The sequence below is a fragment of the Camelina sativa genome, chromosome 17 (genome assembly GCF_000633955.1).
Source record: "Camelina sativa cultivar DH55 chromosome 17, Cs, whole genome shotgun sequence".
Classification (NCBI taxonomy): Eukaryota; Viridiplantae; Streptophyta; class Magnoliopsida; order Brassicales; family Brassicaceae; genus Camelina; species Camelina sativa.
The window spans coordinates 11,795,035-11,811,965 of record NC_025701.1 but is presented as its reverse complement, the minus strand read 5'-3'; the positions used below and the strand labels follow the sequence as shown (position 1 = coordinate 11,811,965).

The 16,931-nt window shown below is 34.1% G+C and overlaps 1 protein-coding gene across 1 annotated transcript; it reads left to right on the top strand.

Moving 5' to 3' along the window:
• LOC104756770 (uncharacterized protein At1g24010-like) lies at positions 15,196-15,965 on the top strand. The gene is given in 3 exon segments (XM_010479417.2): positions 15,196-15,365; positions 15,460-15,492; positions 15,495-15,965. Coding segments are annotated over 3 exon segments (423 nt in total). The 5' UTR covers positions 15,196-15,262; the 3' UTR covers positions 15,782-15,965.

The following is a 16,931-nucleotide window of genomic DNA, read 5'->3' as shown; positions in this document are numbered from 1 at the left end:
CTGCTCATTTTCCAAAGTCCATAGTTCAAATCTTTCTGCATCGGATAAATTTTGAATTCCTTGTGATTGTAATTGACAAATCCGATAAACCTGCAAAAATACAAAAAAAAATAACAACATTAGTTTTATTAGTTTATGCATAATGATATGTTGTCTTATATAATAGTAGGTGGTCTTAATAATAATAATATGTTGTCTTATAATAATATGTTGGTATAATAGTACGTGCATGGTCTTATAATAGCTTTATTAATAGTACATGGGTATAATAATACGTTTAGTACGTGGTCTTATAATAGCTTTCTTATTATTAATTAATCTACTTATAACACTCTAATAAATTAGTCATCATCTTCTTCATCACGTGAATGGTCTTGAAAAAGAGCTTGACGAGCTGGAACACAAGGATGCTCAGATGCAGATGGGTCGTTTTGCCCAAAGATGTTAAAGAATCCTCCTCCTCTTCCTGGTGTTTGAAAACCTAGAATTGGATACTCTCCTTGTGTTCCTGAAAAACTAGAGAATCCTAAACCTTGAAAGCCTGTTTGTGATCCTGGAGGGCGAAACTCTGGAACCGGTGGATTAATCGGTATACTGAACGATCTTTGGCTACTACTAGCGGAGACACTGCCACTGGACGATGGTCCAGTTGATCTAGAAGATCCGCTTGGTTGAGGGGTCCCAGTTTCCTCACCATATCTTGTACATTGGGTTAATGATTCCAAAAAATTCTATTAATTATCGTAAACTATATATATTGACATGGAAAAATTATAAACTATAAAAATATGCTAATTTAGTAAAACAATTAACATAATTAAACTTGATAAAAAAACTTATTTTGATTATTTCTTTTTACGCAAAAGCTTATTTTGATTTTGGTGAGACGGGTTGGCATTAATCCGATATAGAGAGTTAAGTGGGATTGTTTTTTTTCTTTAACACTTTTAGATGTATACTAGGAGATAAATGTATTACTAGACTATATATATACCACACGGGTTAAAACCTTGAAAACACTACAAAAATCCTATATTTTGAATATTTATATCAAATACCTATAATTTTTTTTTTATTTTTAAAATTAATAAATCAATAATAAAATAATAAATAAATAAAATATAAATTTTAAATTTTTAAAATTAAAATTATTGTTCTGCAGTATACTGCGGGTTAAATCCTAGTCCATCGTCATAATGATGACTAGATCTGTTTACTTCCGCTCGATTTTACGGTAGTAAAAATGCTTTTATAGAAAAATTTGAATTAAGTTGGTCGGTTGAAAAGACCTTTCCTAGTAACCACTATGTATGGATACGTTTATGATGGTTACTTAGCAGTTAGCACTTAGCACAGTGCCACAGTATATAATTTTTAAATCTTTCCACTGTATTATATTTTTTTTAATATTGGGACGTCACGTGTCTTTTAAGATACAAATATGCCCATTATTATTATAATACTAATAAAAAGTATCGGACTATAGTGAAATGACTTTAGTGCAATGGCAGGAGGTAAGTCTATTTGTAGAAAACACCATTACATCTGGAATCGAGTCCTGATTCTTACGAATGTAGGAATTTGGCTTATAGGCCGGCCAGTTGTGGCCCAATGGTTAACAAAAAAGAGTATTAGACTATATGAGAGAGATTTATAAATCTATACTAGTATTTTTGCAGCAGATTTTATTCAAAAATATTTTTTGAAAAGTTTTTACATTGAATGCTATTTAATGCTTATATTTATATCCAAACAAGTTTAGTTAACTTTCTCTACTATACTTATAACCAAATACAATTAAAATATTTTAAATATCTATATATATAATATTCTATAATTAATATAGATATTTAAAAGATTTATTCCAGATTTTAAAAAAATTATTCTCCTATCATCTCGTTTTGATTTTAAAATTTAAATGTAGTAAATCATCATACAATACATAAAGTCAATAAAAAGGTGTATTATTCCTGCATATATTTTGATTTGAATTTCTTAAAACAAACATATATTACTCAATTAATAGAAAAAGTGTGTGATCAACATACATATATAGTATATTTACTGTATATAGTAAATTATAAAATTTTAAGAAGTTTATAATTTATAACTGATATATCTAAACTTAATAAAAAGTTTAAAATTATAAATATTTAAACATATTAAATTTTCAAAATTACACAAACGAGTTATGTTACATGACAAATTATATGACATTACAAAATTGAATTAATAATACTAAAAATTAAACTATCAGTAATATGATATTTTTAATACGGGTTAAATTCTCATTTTAATATTTTAACAATACCAATATAAAAATGTCGAATCAAACTGATTTAAATAAGATTGTAGTAAACAAAAAATTATTGTGCGGTATACCATAGTTTATATATTAAATCACTAAAATTAATAAAAGAGTATATTAGCAAAATTAGTATTAAAATAGTACATTAACAAAAAAAACTAAAAAAAAAAAACTTATCCCGCGGTGTACCGCGGGTCATAATCTAGTAAACCGTATTTTATAAAGAAAAAAATATACCGTTTCCTAAAAAATAAAATAAACCATATACCATATTTTATGTTGTTGACAAAAAAACATGTAAATATCTTGTCAGAAAAGAAAAATAAAAGCAGAATGTAAATTGTTATAGCTTGTCTTTTAAGCTTTTGCTCAAATTCATAAAGAACCCCGAAGATAAGATGATGGCGTTAGGTAAAACAGTAAAAAAGTAATAATTAATGTAACTTTTTCTTCAAACTCTTTCTATATATAAGACACCTTCATTGAGAAGATTATTATCAAACCCTCATAACAAATATTTTTAAAGAAAAAAAAACACTAATTAGAAGAGAATGACACTAGGAGGATATCTCTCTGTTGAGTTATCCTTATTTATGATTGCGCGGTTTGGTTTTCGGAGTATATTATATAGAAACACGTCACATATTTACAATATATGCCCATAAATATTATTATATCATTACGTAGTATTTGAACAATACTAGAGAGGTTTATAAATTATAGACCATATTTTATAAGAAAAATAAGCGCTTTCTCAACAAAGAAAAATAAAAAATAAACTGCATCTAAATTTTTTTTTTTTCTTGAATTTAATGTTAAATTATATTCAAAAGAAAAATAAAACTGTTTTACAACTTGTGCAACGTTCTTTTAATTTGCAAAACATTTAGTAGAGAGAGTTTTTATAACCGAGCCTTGAGCCACACTTGATAAGCGTCATCGTATCTTCGATCGCCCTGTAGACCAATTGCCGTTAGTTGATCCTTTACTTGCTTATCCAACCACGTAACAATCTGCAAAGAGGTGTTGGGTGAGTTGCCATGCCTTCTACCATTCCGCTCCCGCCAAAGAGTATAGACAACGGCCTGAAAAACATAGCGAAGGAGGAACCCTTCAACTCTGGAACGTTGGTCTGAAATGTAGTCAATGAGAACCAGCCAATCAGTAGAGAACCGTGACTTCATGAGGCCCTGTGCGAGACCTGCTCAGACTTCTGCTGCAAAAGGACAAGAGAAAAAGAGGTGTTCTCGAGTCTCCAAGGTGGATTGGCAAAAAACACATGTACCTGCAGCAGACCCATTCCATTAGACCATACGAGCGCCGGTGGAAAGTCGATCATGCACTGCTAACCATACACAGAAGGAAAACTTGGGAGAGGCATGGGTAAACCAAACTCCTTTGTGCCATGCCACTGTCTGAGCTGTCGTGCGGATATGGTTCCAGGTATCTCTGGTCGAGAAGACCGGGCGATAAGTGTCCTGTCTCCCTTTCCAGAGCATCGAGTCCCGCGTATTCTGGGATGCTAGACGGGTGATATGTATAGCTTCTTCAACCTCATTAAGCACATTCACCATGTGTCTGCGACGACGATGAGTAGTCCACGCCTCAGCCAAGGTACTATGTCGACTAATCCCAAGATCAATGACTCCCCGGTCCCCAACAACATTGATAAGTGGCCCCAGGCCATTCCAATTGTCAAACCAGAAGGACGTTTTCTCACCATTACCCACTGAGACCTTACAGAAACCTCTGGCCAAATCCCTGCATTTTTTTTCATTTTTTTCCAGATCCAGGAACCGAGTGTAGAAATGTTCTTGACTGACCAAAACGACTGTCCTTTTATTAGGTTCGCAGAGACCCACTTAACCCAGAGAGAGTCACCATGCGAGATGATCCGCCACACAAGCTTTAAGCAACTCACCGTGTTTGCTTCCGTGAGCGAACGTAGACCCAAACCGCCCTCAACCTTGGGTTTACACACTACATCCCATGAGATCTTTGCTTTATTAGTATTCATATCCGTCCCGGACCAAAGAAACGCGGAGCAGAGTGAGTCAATTTCCTGGAGACAAGCACGGGGAAGCCGGAATGCTGCTAGCCAAAAATTACAGATGCTCCAGAGAACAGAGGATATGAGGTTAAACCGACCAGCAAAGGATAACAACCGTGCTGTCCAAGTTCCAATACGGTGGTGTATCTGTTCCAATAAAGGAGATAAATCAGTGCTTGTGAGGCGTTTGGTGACCAGCGGGAGACCGAGATAACGTACTGGGAGACTCCCCATTGCAAAAGAGAAACGGTTCTCAATAGCTTGCACCTCCGCAAGAGAGACACCCGCAAGGTATATGGTGGAATTCTCCATACTAATTTTTAGCCCCAATATGGCTGCAAAAGCATCAAAAACCTCAACAATACCCTCCACAGACCGTAACTTGCCATCAGAAAGAACCATAATATCATCTGCAAAGCTAAGGTGTGTAAGCCCCAGATTCTTGCATCGAGGATGGTACCCAAAGCTTCTAGCGCTAGCTGCTCGATCCAACATCTTAGCAAGCACATCCATGCATATCACAAACAAGTACGGTGAAAGAGAGCAACCCTGACGTAAGCCGCGGGAACTCCGAAAGAAACCCACAAGGTCCCCATTAACTTGCACAGAAAAGGAGGCCGTGGTGACACAGAGCATGATCCAACAATGGATATAGGTGGGCGGGAAGCGCAGGGCGGTGAGGACCTTTGAGAGAAAAGACCACTGAACTGTGTCAAAAGCCTTAGAGATATCGATCTTAATCGCACAACGTCCGGAGATAGTGTCCTTATGGTAATCCTTAACAAGCTCCGTAGCAAGGAGGAGGTTCTCAATGAGCAGACGATCCTGGATAAACGCGGACTGATTTGCAGAGATAAACTTTGGCAGCAAGCTTTTAAATCGATTAGCAAGGATCTTAGAGATCACTTTGTAAAGAACATTACAGCACGATATCGGCCGATAGTCCTTCACTGCTTTAGCCTCCGTTGTTTGTGGAATGAGTGCGAGAATAGTAGAGTTGACACCCTTAGGCAGAAAACCCTTAGCAAAAAACGACTGAATGGCCAGAACAAACTCACCACCAATCAACGGCCAAGCGGCCTTGTAAAACTCAGAAGTGTAGCCATCGGGGCCAGGGGCTTTGTCATTTGGCATAGAGAATAGAGCATGTTTAAACTTAGAAATTTTTTTTTGTTATTCAAATTAATTATAGGAGAAGAAAACAAGTCGAATCGAACAATTGAAGAGTCGTTAATGAGTAATGACTTATTAATGTGGTTTGAGTTTGACGGTCGAGCACGAGCAAAGACATTCGGATCGATGGAGACAAGACGACTTGCCATCATCTCATGCAATGAGCAACAACATTATTTATTGCTTTGCTACTTGGACTCGGGTGAAGAATCAATTTAGTGGCTCAAGATCCAGTATATCAATTCAGTATTATTGATCCGATATATAATTTCATTCTAACTGTAAAATCTAAACCCTAACCCTCTTATTTGTAAACTCAAACCGTCATATAATTTAATTCTAATCGTAAAATCTAAACTATAACCATCTCATTTGTAAACCCAAACCGACATATAATTTCGTTTTAATTGTAAAATCTAAACCCTAACATCTCATTTGTAAACCCAAACCGATATATAATTTTGTTTTAATTATAAAATCTAAACTCTAACCACTTTATTCGTAAACCCAAACCGACATATAATCCCCTATATATTAATAGAGGAACATTTTGGCAAAAAAGCTTAGGTGTCAGCATTACAGAGCTCAGGACACTCTTTCCTTTATTTGTCATCAGCTTTTAAAAATATTTACATTTATTTACCATTGTATTTTTCTAAAAATACAATTAACACTCAAAATTAAAATTTTCTATTATATTTCTAACTTAATTATATTTTCATAAAATATTTAAAATGAATTATAAGAACTATTTGTTTATATGATATAATAATATAAGATTGATATTATAATAACTCTCACTGGTTAAATTTAAATAATATACATTTTTTTTAGATATATACTATACAATCTAATTCTAAATATTTCAATTACCCATAAATATAATAGATTTTGTAAATAAAAAGTACAGTAAAAATATTAAATAATTATTTTATACCGCACTATGTGCGGGTTGTTAGCTAGTTTTGTTTTAATTAAAAAATCTAAACCCTAATCACCTTATTTGTAAACCCAAACCGACACATAATTTTGTTCTAATTGTAAAATTTAAACCAAACCAATATTTAACTTTCCTGAATTAAAAGTATACAGAATTTGTTTCCTTAATTTGTTTTGCTTTTTAATTTAATTTTGATTTATTTTTTTAAATGAAATAATGTATAGAAGATTTTGATTGATTAAAAAGGAAGAAGTGAACAAAGGGTTTCACCTTAGGAGTGAACCTAAGTATTTTTCTTGAATTATGTTTGATTTGTTTTTTCTTTTAAAATCTAATATAATATTTAGTCCCATGTATTAGTAGGTACATTTTAACAAATTCATTTTGTAGAAAAACAGAGGTTTTTGGCAAGAGAGACAATAAGTGGGGACAGATATTTCATTAACGAGTCATGATCATGTATTGCCATTTTGAGTTAAGAGACCGAAAAAATACTTCTCGCCTGCAACAGAACAAAAATATTTTGTTGATTCATTTTCTTTGCTAATTTGTTAATAGTATATGACAATAGTTACATAGATAAATCACTTTTTTTTGTTGTTATTAAGTTTTTATGAATTGAAAAATATCTCAAATACAACTTAGACAAATTTCGCAAACAAAAAAAAAATCATCAATTCAGAAAAACAATCCACAATACCATGTTCTAATGAATAAATTACATTTTTCCCAATAAGAAATATTAATTTAAACTAATATATATCATATGCTTTCGAAAAATATATTTGGTATTAATCCATATATTTTCGAAAATGGACAATTCCCTAAAAGGAAGAATTCTTAATTGATTTTGGGGAATTTTTTTTTAAAACCCATTTTTAATTATTTAAACAAACTGTGTATTTCATGTTTTAGTTTGTCAATGGTCATTTAGTCTTCTTATTAATTGATCATTTGGTTTTCTACTGGAAGTTGAAAAAACAAAAGTTATGATATTTTTTTGGGAAAAAGAAAACTTTAAAGGGGTTATTTTTGTGAATTTCCCATTGAAAATGTTCGTTTACAAGCCATCAATGTGGTAGAAAATAAAAAAAAAATTGGTCTGCACAATTTATATATAATCTACCATGCATATACGACATAAATTATTTAATTAATTGTTCATTAGCAGAATGCAATGGTTTTAACCAAAGAAAAATAAAGCAGAATGCAACATGTTATTAGCTTGGCTTTTAAGCTTTTGCTCAAATTTATAAAGAATCCAGAAGATGGTGACGTTAGGTAAAACCGTAAAAAAGTAATAACTATTGTAAAATTTTCATCAAACTCTTTCTATATATAAAGACCTTCATTGAGGAGATTATTATTAAACCCACATAACAAATATACTTAGAGAAAAAAAGAAATAGAGAATGACACTAGAAGGATATCTCTCTGTTGAGTTTGATATCAAGTCTCCGGCGTATAGATTCTGTCAAGGTTACATGGCGATAGCGAAACCCACAAGAGACCAAGGTAACTATATATTTCCCATTACACATATGCTAATTCATAATTCAAATAATCTTTCTTGATTACTGTTACGATTCGAAGTAGGAATGATACGAATCGAGTACTCAATCCTCACGAATCACTCTCTCTCAATCTGAATCAATATCGAACGAATGAACAAATAAAGAAAGAAAGAAAGAACACAAGACGCAAGTTTGTTAACCCGGTTCAGCAAGATCGATGTGATCAAGCCTACATCAGGAGCCGAATCAATCCGGTAAATTCACTATCAGAGCAAGGTGAACACAACTCAAACTCGAGCTTACAACAATGGTGATTCTCTCTCTTCTCTCTCGAAACAAACTTAGAGATACAACGATGAAGAAGCTTAGAGAAAATAAGAAACGCAACGTTTCAATATAACAGAAAACCCTCCACTGCAGTTAGAAGCTTTTCGTTTTAACTTCTTCTTCCTGGTTTAGTCCATGTCTCCAAAAACCAGAGATAACCACCCAATACAACTCTTCTTGATTTTGGTTAAGACTAACCAAGATCAAAACTGGAATTGAATCAGAAACCTTCAACACTCCACCTTGATTCGATTCCTCACTTGCTCAATGAACTTGCACTTACTTGGATTTAACCTTCGGCCGAGTCGATATAACATCTCACCCGAGCAACTTTAGAAAGTCTAAAGCTGCCTTGAACTTCTGCACAGGAATGCCTTTTGTAAGCATGTCTGCAGGATTCACTGAAGTGTGAATCTTATGAACAGCAACCTCTCCAGATTCAATAACATCTCTGATGAAGTTGTACTTTACCGCAATATGTTTAGTCCGCTCATGAAATGTAGTATTCTTCGACAAGCATATTGTAGACTGTGAATCGCTCCAAACCGTGACTTTTTTCTTGACTATAACCCATATCTTCAAGTAATCCTCTAAGCCACAGAGCTTCTTTCACTGCCTCTGTTAACGCCATATACTCAGCTTCGGTTGTTGACAATGCAACAACAGGCTGCAAACATGACTTCCAACTTACAGTGTTTCCTCGAACTGTAAACACGTAACCACTGGTTGACCTTCTTCTAACAAGGTCTGCTGCATAATCTGAATCACTGAAACTTTCTATCTCCAGATTATCACCTTTAGTAAATGTCCGATTCAAATCACTGGCTCCTCTTAGATATCTCAGCAACCATTTCACAGCCTCCCAGTGCACATGCACATGTTTACTCATAAACCTACTCACCAAACCAACAGCATGAGCTATGTCAGGTCTAGTGCCTACCATTGCATACATCACACTTCCAACCGCACTAGCATATGGTGTTTTATTGACATCAACACACTCACTAACATGTTTAACTGCTTTCAACTTGAGATATGTCCCAATTGGAGTCTCCACAATATGAGCTTTACTCATATTAAACTTTTTTAACACCTTCTCCAAATATCTAGATTGGGATAATGTTAGAGTGCCTTCTTCTCTATTTCGAGAAGTATCAATTCCAAGAATTCTACTCGCTGCACCCATATCCTTCATCTCAAATTCCCTACTTAACTCTTCCTTAAGCTTATTGATCTCAGTTATACTCTTAGCAGCTAGCAACATATCGTCCACATACAACAACAAGTAAACAAGTTCTCCAAGACATACCTCCTTAACGTAGACACACTAATCATGTTCACTTCTATTGAACTCTTGTTTAATCATAAAAGCATTGAATCTCCTGTTCCATTGTCGTGGTGCCTGCTTAAGTCCATATAACGATTTCTTGAATAAGCAAACTTGATCTTTACCCGGATTCTCCTTATAACCCTCTGGTTGTTCCATGTACAATGGTTGATCAAGCTCTCCATGAAGGAAAGCTGTTTTAACATCCATCGGTTCAAGCTCAAGATCATCTTTAACAACCAATGACATTAAAGTTCTGATGGAAATGTGTTTCACCACTGGTGCAAACACTTCTTGATAGTCTATTCCTGCCCTTTGTGTAAAGCCTCTTGCCACTAATCTAGCTTTATACCTCTCAGGTTCTACACCAGGAATACCAGGCTTCTTCTTGTAAAGCCATCTACAATCAATTACCTTTTCATTTTCAGGTATATCCACGACTACCCAAGTTCCATTCTTCCTTAATGAACTCATCTTTTCAGTCATTCCTTCATCCCACTCTTTACAAAACTTATCTGTGATAGCCTCATGATAACACTGAGGATCTTCACAAACTACTTCTTCTGCAGTCATTAATGCAAATGCAAACTGTAAATAGTCTGAGAACTTAGCAGGAGCTTTAATTTCTCTTCTTACTCTATCTCTCGCCAACTGATAATGTTTTAAGCTTGCAACAGGTGCGGATGCTTCTTTCTCAAGCTCGAAGTACTCTGTTTCTGAGTCACTCACTTCCTCTATATTAGCTCCACCTGAGTTTGAACTTTCTCCTTGTTCCAACCCCAGTTTGCCAAACTCAAGTAAAACTTTATCACCTTTAACCTCAGTTGACTTATCACCTTGTACTTTACCTGTCGACTCCTTGTACATCATTTCTTCGTGAAATATTACATTTCGACTAACTACACACTTTTTTTCCTCAAGCAACCAAACTTTATAACCCTTTGTACCCTGAGGATAACCTAGAAAAACTCCTTTTAAAGCTCTCGGCTTCAGCTTCCCTTGTTCATGATGCACATAAGCAATGGACCCAAACCGTCTAAGATGTTTGTAACCAGGTTTTCTGTTTAACCACAATTCTTCAGGTACATTATGATCTTCTGCTGAAGCAGGTGACCGATTTATCAGATATGCAGCAGTAGATGCTGCTTCAGCCCAGAAAATCTCCTCTAGACCAGATTCATTAAGCAAGCATCTAACCTTTTCCATGAGGGTTCTGTTCATCCTTTCAGCTACTCCGTTCTGTTCTGGGGTGTAAGTGCAAGTCCTGTGCCTTTCAATGCCATTTCTTTTACAAAACTCATCAAACTTAGAGTTGCAGAACTCTAAACCATTATCAGTTCTAAGAACTTTCACCTTCTTCCCAACTTGATTTTCAACCAACTCCTTCCATTCACAAAACCGATCAAAGGTCTCATCCTTGGTCTTAAGAAACATAAGCCATACCTTTCTGGTCTTATCATCAACAATTGACAAGAAGTACTGCTTACCAGAAAGTGATGAAGTGACATTTGGTGAACCCCATAAATCTGTATGAACATATCCTAACACATCCTCTATAGTGTGCTTACCAACATTAAAGCTCAGCTTCTTTGATTTTCCCATAACATAATGCTCACAAAATGCTAAGTCCTTGATATCCTTCTTCTGTAATAATCCCTTACCAGCCAGAATCTTCATGTTGTTGAGGCTCATATGACCAAACCTACTATGCCATAACCCTGTACTGTCCGTTTTGCCTTTTGTATTCAGGTTCTCACTGATAACTGTCTCTCCTTCAAGAATATACAAACCATTTTGCAATTTACCAGACAAAGCCGTTTTGTTGTTCTTATAGTATCTTACCTTTCCATCTCCACCTTCATGCTTGTACCCTAGCTTGTCAAGAGTACCGGTTGAGATGAGATTTCTTCTCAGATTTGGAACATATATAACATTGTTCAGAACCTTGATTGAGCCACCATGTGAATTAATGCGAATAGAACCTTGACCTTGTGACTCCACTGAATGATTATCACCAAGCAGTATAGTTGTTCCACCATTCTCATCAAAGTTTATGAACCAATCCCTTCTAGATGTCATATGAGAAGTACATCCTGAATCAAGAATCCACAAATCCTTAATCAGCTGATTGTTTACACTCAAAGCTTCTGAGAATACTAACTTCTCCATAATAACTCCTGCTTCATTCTGACCTTCATTCTCCATTTTCCTTTTTCTAGCATAACAATCCTTCTTCAGGTGTCCAGTCTTCTTGCAGAACCAACAAGTGACCTTCGATCTTGAACCTGATCGACTTCTACTCTTATTAGCTGAACCATTCTGCTGACTTCGCTGCTGAGGTCTCCCTCTTTCAGTTGTATACAGTGCAGCAGATGTAGATCTCACCAATTCCTTTGACTCTGCCAGTTCTCGTTCTAAAGATTTAGCCGAAGATACAACATCTTAGACTGACAGACTCTTGTTTCCGTACTTGAGAGTATGCTTGAGTTGACTGTAGGTTGCTGGTAATGAGTTTAGCAACAATATTGCCTGCACTTCATCGGAGACTTGTATCTCTAAGCTCCCAAGTTCAGCAACAATCTTCAGGAAATCATCCACTTTTTGATCTATTGTCTGAGCCTCAGCCATCCTAAACGAATAGAAGTTCAACTGCACATAGATCCGATTCGGCAAAGAAGTTTCCATATACAATTTATTCAACAGTGCCCACATCTCAGCTGCCGTTTCACAGTGATTGATCTTTCTAAGTACCTTATCACCTACATGATTGATGATAATAGTCAAAGCTTGCTGGGATTGGTCGATCTTGACTGGATCTGGTACCTCCTTGGTCTGTGACGATGACGACTCTGATGATTCCTCTGAAGAAACCTTCTTTTCTTCATCCTTCGTTACCGGAACGGTCTTCGTCAGAGTAAAATCATTTAGGATACTCTTTAAACCAAGAACCCCAAGCTGCGCTAACACTCTGATCTTCCATAGCGAGAAATCGCTATCTCCATTGAACACCTTGATCTCAACTCTCGGGGTCGTTGCCATTGATCGATTGAGATTGACGAGCGAACCAATAGCTCTGATACCAATTTGTTACGATTCAAAGTAGGAATGATACGAATCGAGTACTCAATCCTCACGAATCACTCACTCTCAATCTGAATCAATATCGAACGAATGAACAAATAAAGAAAGAAAGAAAGAACATAAGACGCAAGTTTGTTAACCCGGTTCAGCAAGATCGATGTGATCAAGCCTACATCCGGAGCCGAATCAATCTGGCAAATTCACTATCAGAGCAAGGTGAACACAGCTCAAACTCGAGCTTACAACAATGGTGATTCTCTCTCTAAGTCTCTTTCTCACGAAACAAACTCAGAGATACAACAATGAAGAAGCTTAGAGAAAATAAGAAACACAACGTTTCAATGTAACAGAAAACCCTCCACTGTAGTTGGAAGTTTTTCGTATTAACTTCTTCTTCCTGGTTTAGTCCATGTCCCCAAAAACCGGAGATAACCACCTAATACAACTTTTCTTGATGTCGGTTAAGACTAACCAAGATCAAAATTGGAATTGAATCAGAAACCTTCAACAATTACAACTCTAATTGCTATATTATATGTTTTCACCAAAGTTTCGACTGAGGAGGTAGAGGTTGATCTACCTTCGGAGAAGAGAAAGGTTAAGCTAAGAATGGAGGGCTTTGAGATCTCGGAGTGGTTCAAGACGCTGGCAATACCTGATCTCAGTGATGATGATGAAGAAGAGGCCGACTCGCGAAACCATGAGCGTCATTCACACGGAAGGCTGTGACGGTGGCCGAGCATACTGGACCATACAGTATGAGAAGGTTAGCGATGACATCAAGGACCCACGTTTCATCCTCGACACTACTACAAGATACTTTCAGGCGATGGATGAGAGAATCTTCTCAAATCCTTAGAATGATCCGAAATAGTCAAACAAAGTATATACAGTTAATAATAATTTATGATACTAGTTATCGTTTAATTATGTCATATCGTTTAATACATATTATCATATCGATCTGCATATTATTGTTGTATCGACGATAAATTTCTAATAAAAGGGATGATTTATTAATCCATGTTTTATAATTGGGTAAGTGACACATGTGAATTATGGACAAGGGCAGCTCCTAACCTATCCAATTTGATTGCTTTATTATATCTGAAGAAACGAATTGGAGTATCAAGAATAAATTGAAATTAAAAAATGTAAAGAGTTAGTTGAATCTCCATGACATAAGAAAAAACAATGCACAATTCTAGACAGTGCAATACACATATACAGTACCTGCAAAGACATTCGTAACCAAAATGTTTTTATTAGCAAATCACAAGTAAGAGACTTGTCCAATATTTCTTCTTGTTAATAAAAGTTTAGTATCCTATCATTTTTATGAAAAGTAAGTTACTCATGATATTACTAATTAAAGTCTTGAATATATGTTTAAATAATCAAGCACATTATAACTTATACATATGATACTCAATTTTTTGGTTTACTTTTCTCCAAAATGTAATGTATATAGTAATGAAATTAAAGTTGGTTATTTGAAATTGTTGAGGTAACTTGAGCATTTAGTGACATTTATTTGACGACATTTGTAACTTGTAAGTAAAAAATTAGTCACTTTCTTTTGCTTGTTGAATGGTTTTAGTTACTTGCTAAATTAAGCAGATGAAATAAATTAGCACCACAGATAAAAATATTCTTCCGCATAGATATCCATTCTACTTTAACAGTCTCGTTAGTCATTATGAACAAATACCAATTAGTGAGTAATAAAGTAATATACTTTAACAGACTCGTTAGTGTATTCAATGAATATACTCGTTAACAGACTCGTTAGACTCGTTAGTCAGACTCAAGCATTGTACATAATGAATATACTTTATTACATTATGAACAAATACCAATTAGTGAGTAATAAAGTATAAATAGACTAACGAGTCTGTTACTCACCGCACACTCAAGCATTGTCTTTTCTGACTTAAGAACAGCTCGATGAACACAAATTAAGTCTCATATCCAACGAACCAATCACATTTTTTTAGACTCATACCGCAATTATTTTGGTTACTCTTCATAAACTTTGAGGAACCTTTATATATTTCTATTTATTTTTGATTTTGTGTTTAGAAATATTTTTTTTTGTTATTTGTTTTAATTTTATTTCATTAGTCTTTTAAAAATTCGCATTTGAAACTATTTGAAAATTTAAAAAACTAAAAACATGATATTTAAAAAAAATCTCCATTTTTCTTTTTCCATCCATTTTTAAAAAGTTCGTTTACAAGGCATCAAACTAGGTAGATGAAAGCTCCCATATACAATATTAACTAAATAATTGGGTGAATTAGTTATTAAGCTGATTGTATATATATGTTTATAGTTGTCACATGTCTGTTAAGCTTATGGTAAAATTTTATAAAAAATCGATATGGTGAAAATGTTATATGGTGGGGTTAGGTAAAAATAATTAGTGTAATTTTCAGAAAAAAAATTCTATATAAACACCTTCGTTGAGAAGTTTCTTATCAAACCCACACACCATATACTCCATAAAAAAAACAAAACAAAAAAGAGCGAGACAGAGAGAATGACACTACATGGATATTTGTCTACTGATTTTTACATAAAGTCTCCGGCGAACGAATTCTTTGAAACATGCATCGACATACTAGATCTCCCTAAATGCAGTGGTAACAATCTTCTCCATTACTTATACGTACACATCTCTTTGATTCATATCATATATTTCTTGATTAAAACTCTAGTTGCTATGTTTCACGATAGTCACGGAGGAGATTGAGGCTGTACCTTCGGAGAAGAAAAAACTACGTTTAGAATCGAAGGCTTTCAAGTCTCGGAGTGGTACGAGTCGCTCAAAGGAAAAATCATCCATAACGTGTCCACGTGGCAAAACCTGGATGGGTACAAGAAGCTTGAAGGAACCATGACCATCATTCATGTGGAAGACAATAACCTTGACCGTGGGATATTCACTGTAAAGTACGAGAAGATCAGCTCTAACATCGAAGATCCAAAATCCATCGTGAGCACGTTTGTTGATTTCTTTACGGAGATGGATGAGTTTCTTCTTGAACCTATTAATTAGAATTATCTTAATTAAGTGTTAACAGGGTAGAACCCCCGTTTATTATAGTTATATCTCTACGCTTAGTATTGCGATATATGGAATAGTTATGGTTAAATAATGGTTGGCCTATGGTTAATAATTTATCGATTTGCATGCATATGATTGTTGTATCGACGATTTTAATATAATGATTAATTAAATTTATCCATGTTTGATTATATTGCTACAAATTATGTAACTCATTATTTTAGTACGAAAATCCGATTCGCCACCATTACATTAAAAACACAAGGACAGAGAACGCATATATAATTAACTATCCAATTTGGTTGTTTGTTTGTTAAAAGAAAAGAAAATAATTATTAAGAAAAAATTGGAATATAACTATAAGGGCATCTTTATAGGAGGAATTATTTTGGGTGTTTTTAGAGTAAAAATATTATGAAAATAATTAAAATCATTAGTTAAGATATTTTGTTAAAAAGTTAGTTATTGGGAGAACATGTTTAAGATCATAAGATTTAATAATATAATATTCTTAAACATATTACAATTATAAAAACTTATAAAATAATATTTAAATTGCAAACTTATAAAATTTTTACTAAAATTCAAAATATAATACCAAGTTTTTATGAAACAAAAAAACATTGTAAATAAAATTAAAAAAAAAAACAAACAAACATATTACTTAATTAATTAAACACACAAACATTTTATTTAATTAAACACACAAACATATTACTTAATTAATTAAACACACAAACATTTTATTTTTTCTTTCTTTGCAAAAAATCTTGGTCAATCACGTGAAGCCACTACCAATAAGAACTAAGCTTAAATCAGTTTTCATTCAAGATCAAAAAAATTGTTCTTATGCCACTATTCATTATTTTTCTAATTTTTTTGGGCTTAGAACACTCTTGCTGTTCTCCCTATAAAGATGGCCTAACGATTAAGAATCTCCATGAAGAAAAACAATAGACAACTCTAGATAGTCATAAATATTTATTCGTTTGGACCAAGATAGTCAATGGATTTGACAATATTTTGCGGACCAAGAGGTTTCTAATTCTAGCAAATCAGACATACTCTTTCAGTAGTTACTTTAATTCAAAGCTTTATTATTAATCGATAACTTTTCTACTCTTGTTATGCAAATTAAGTT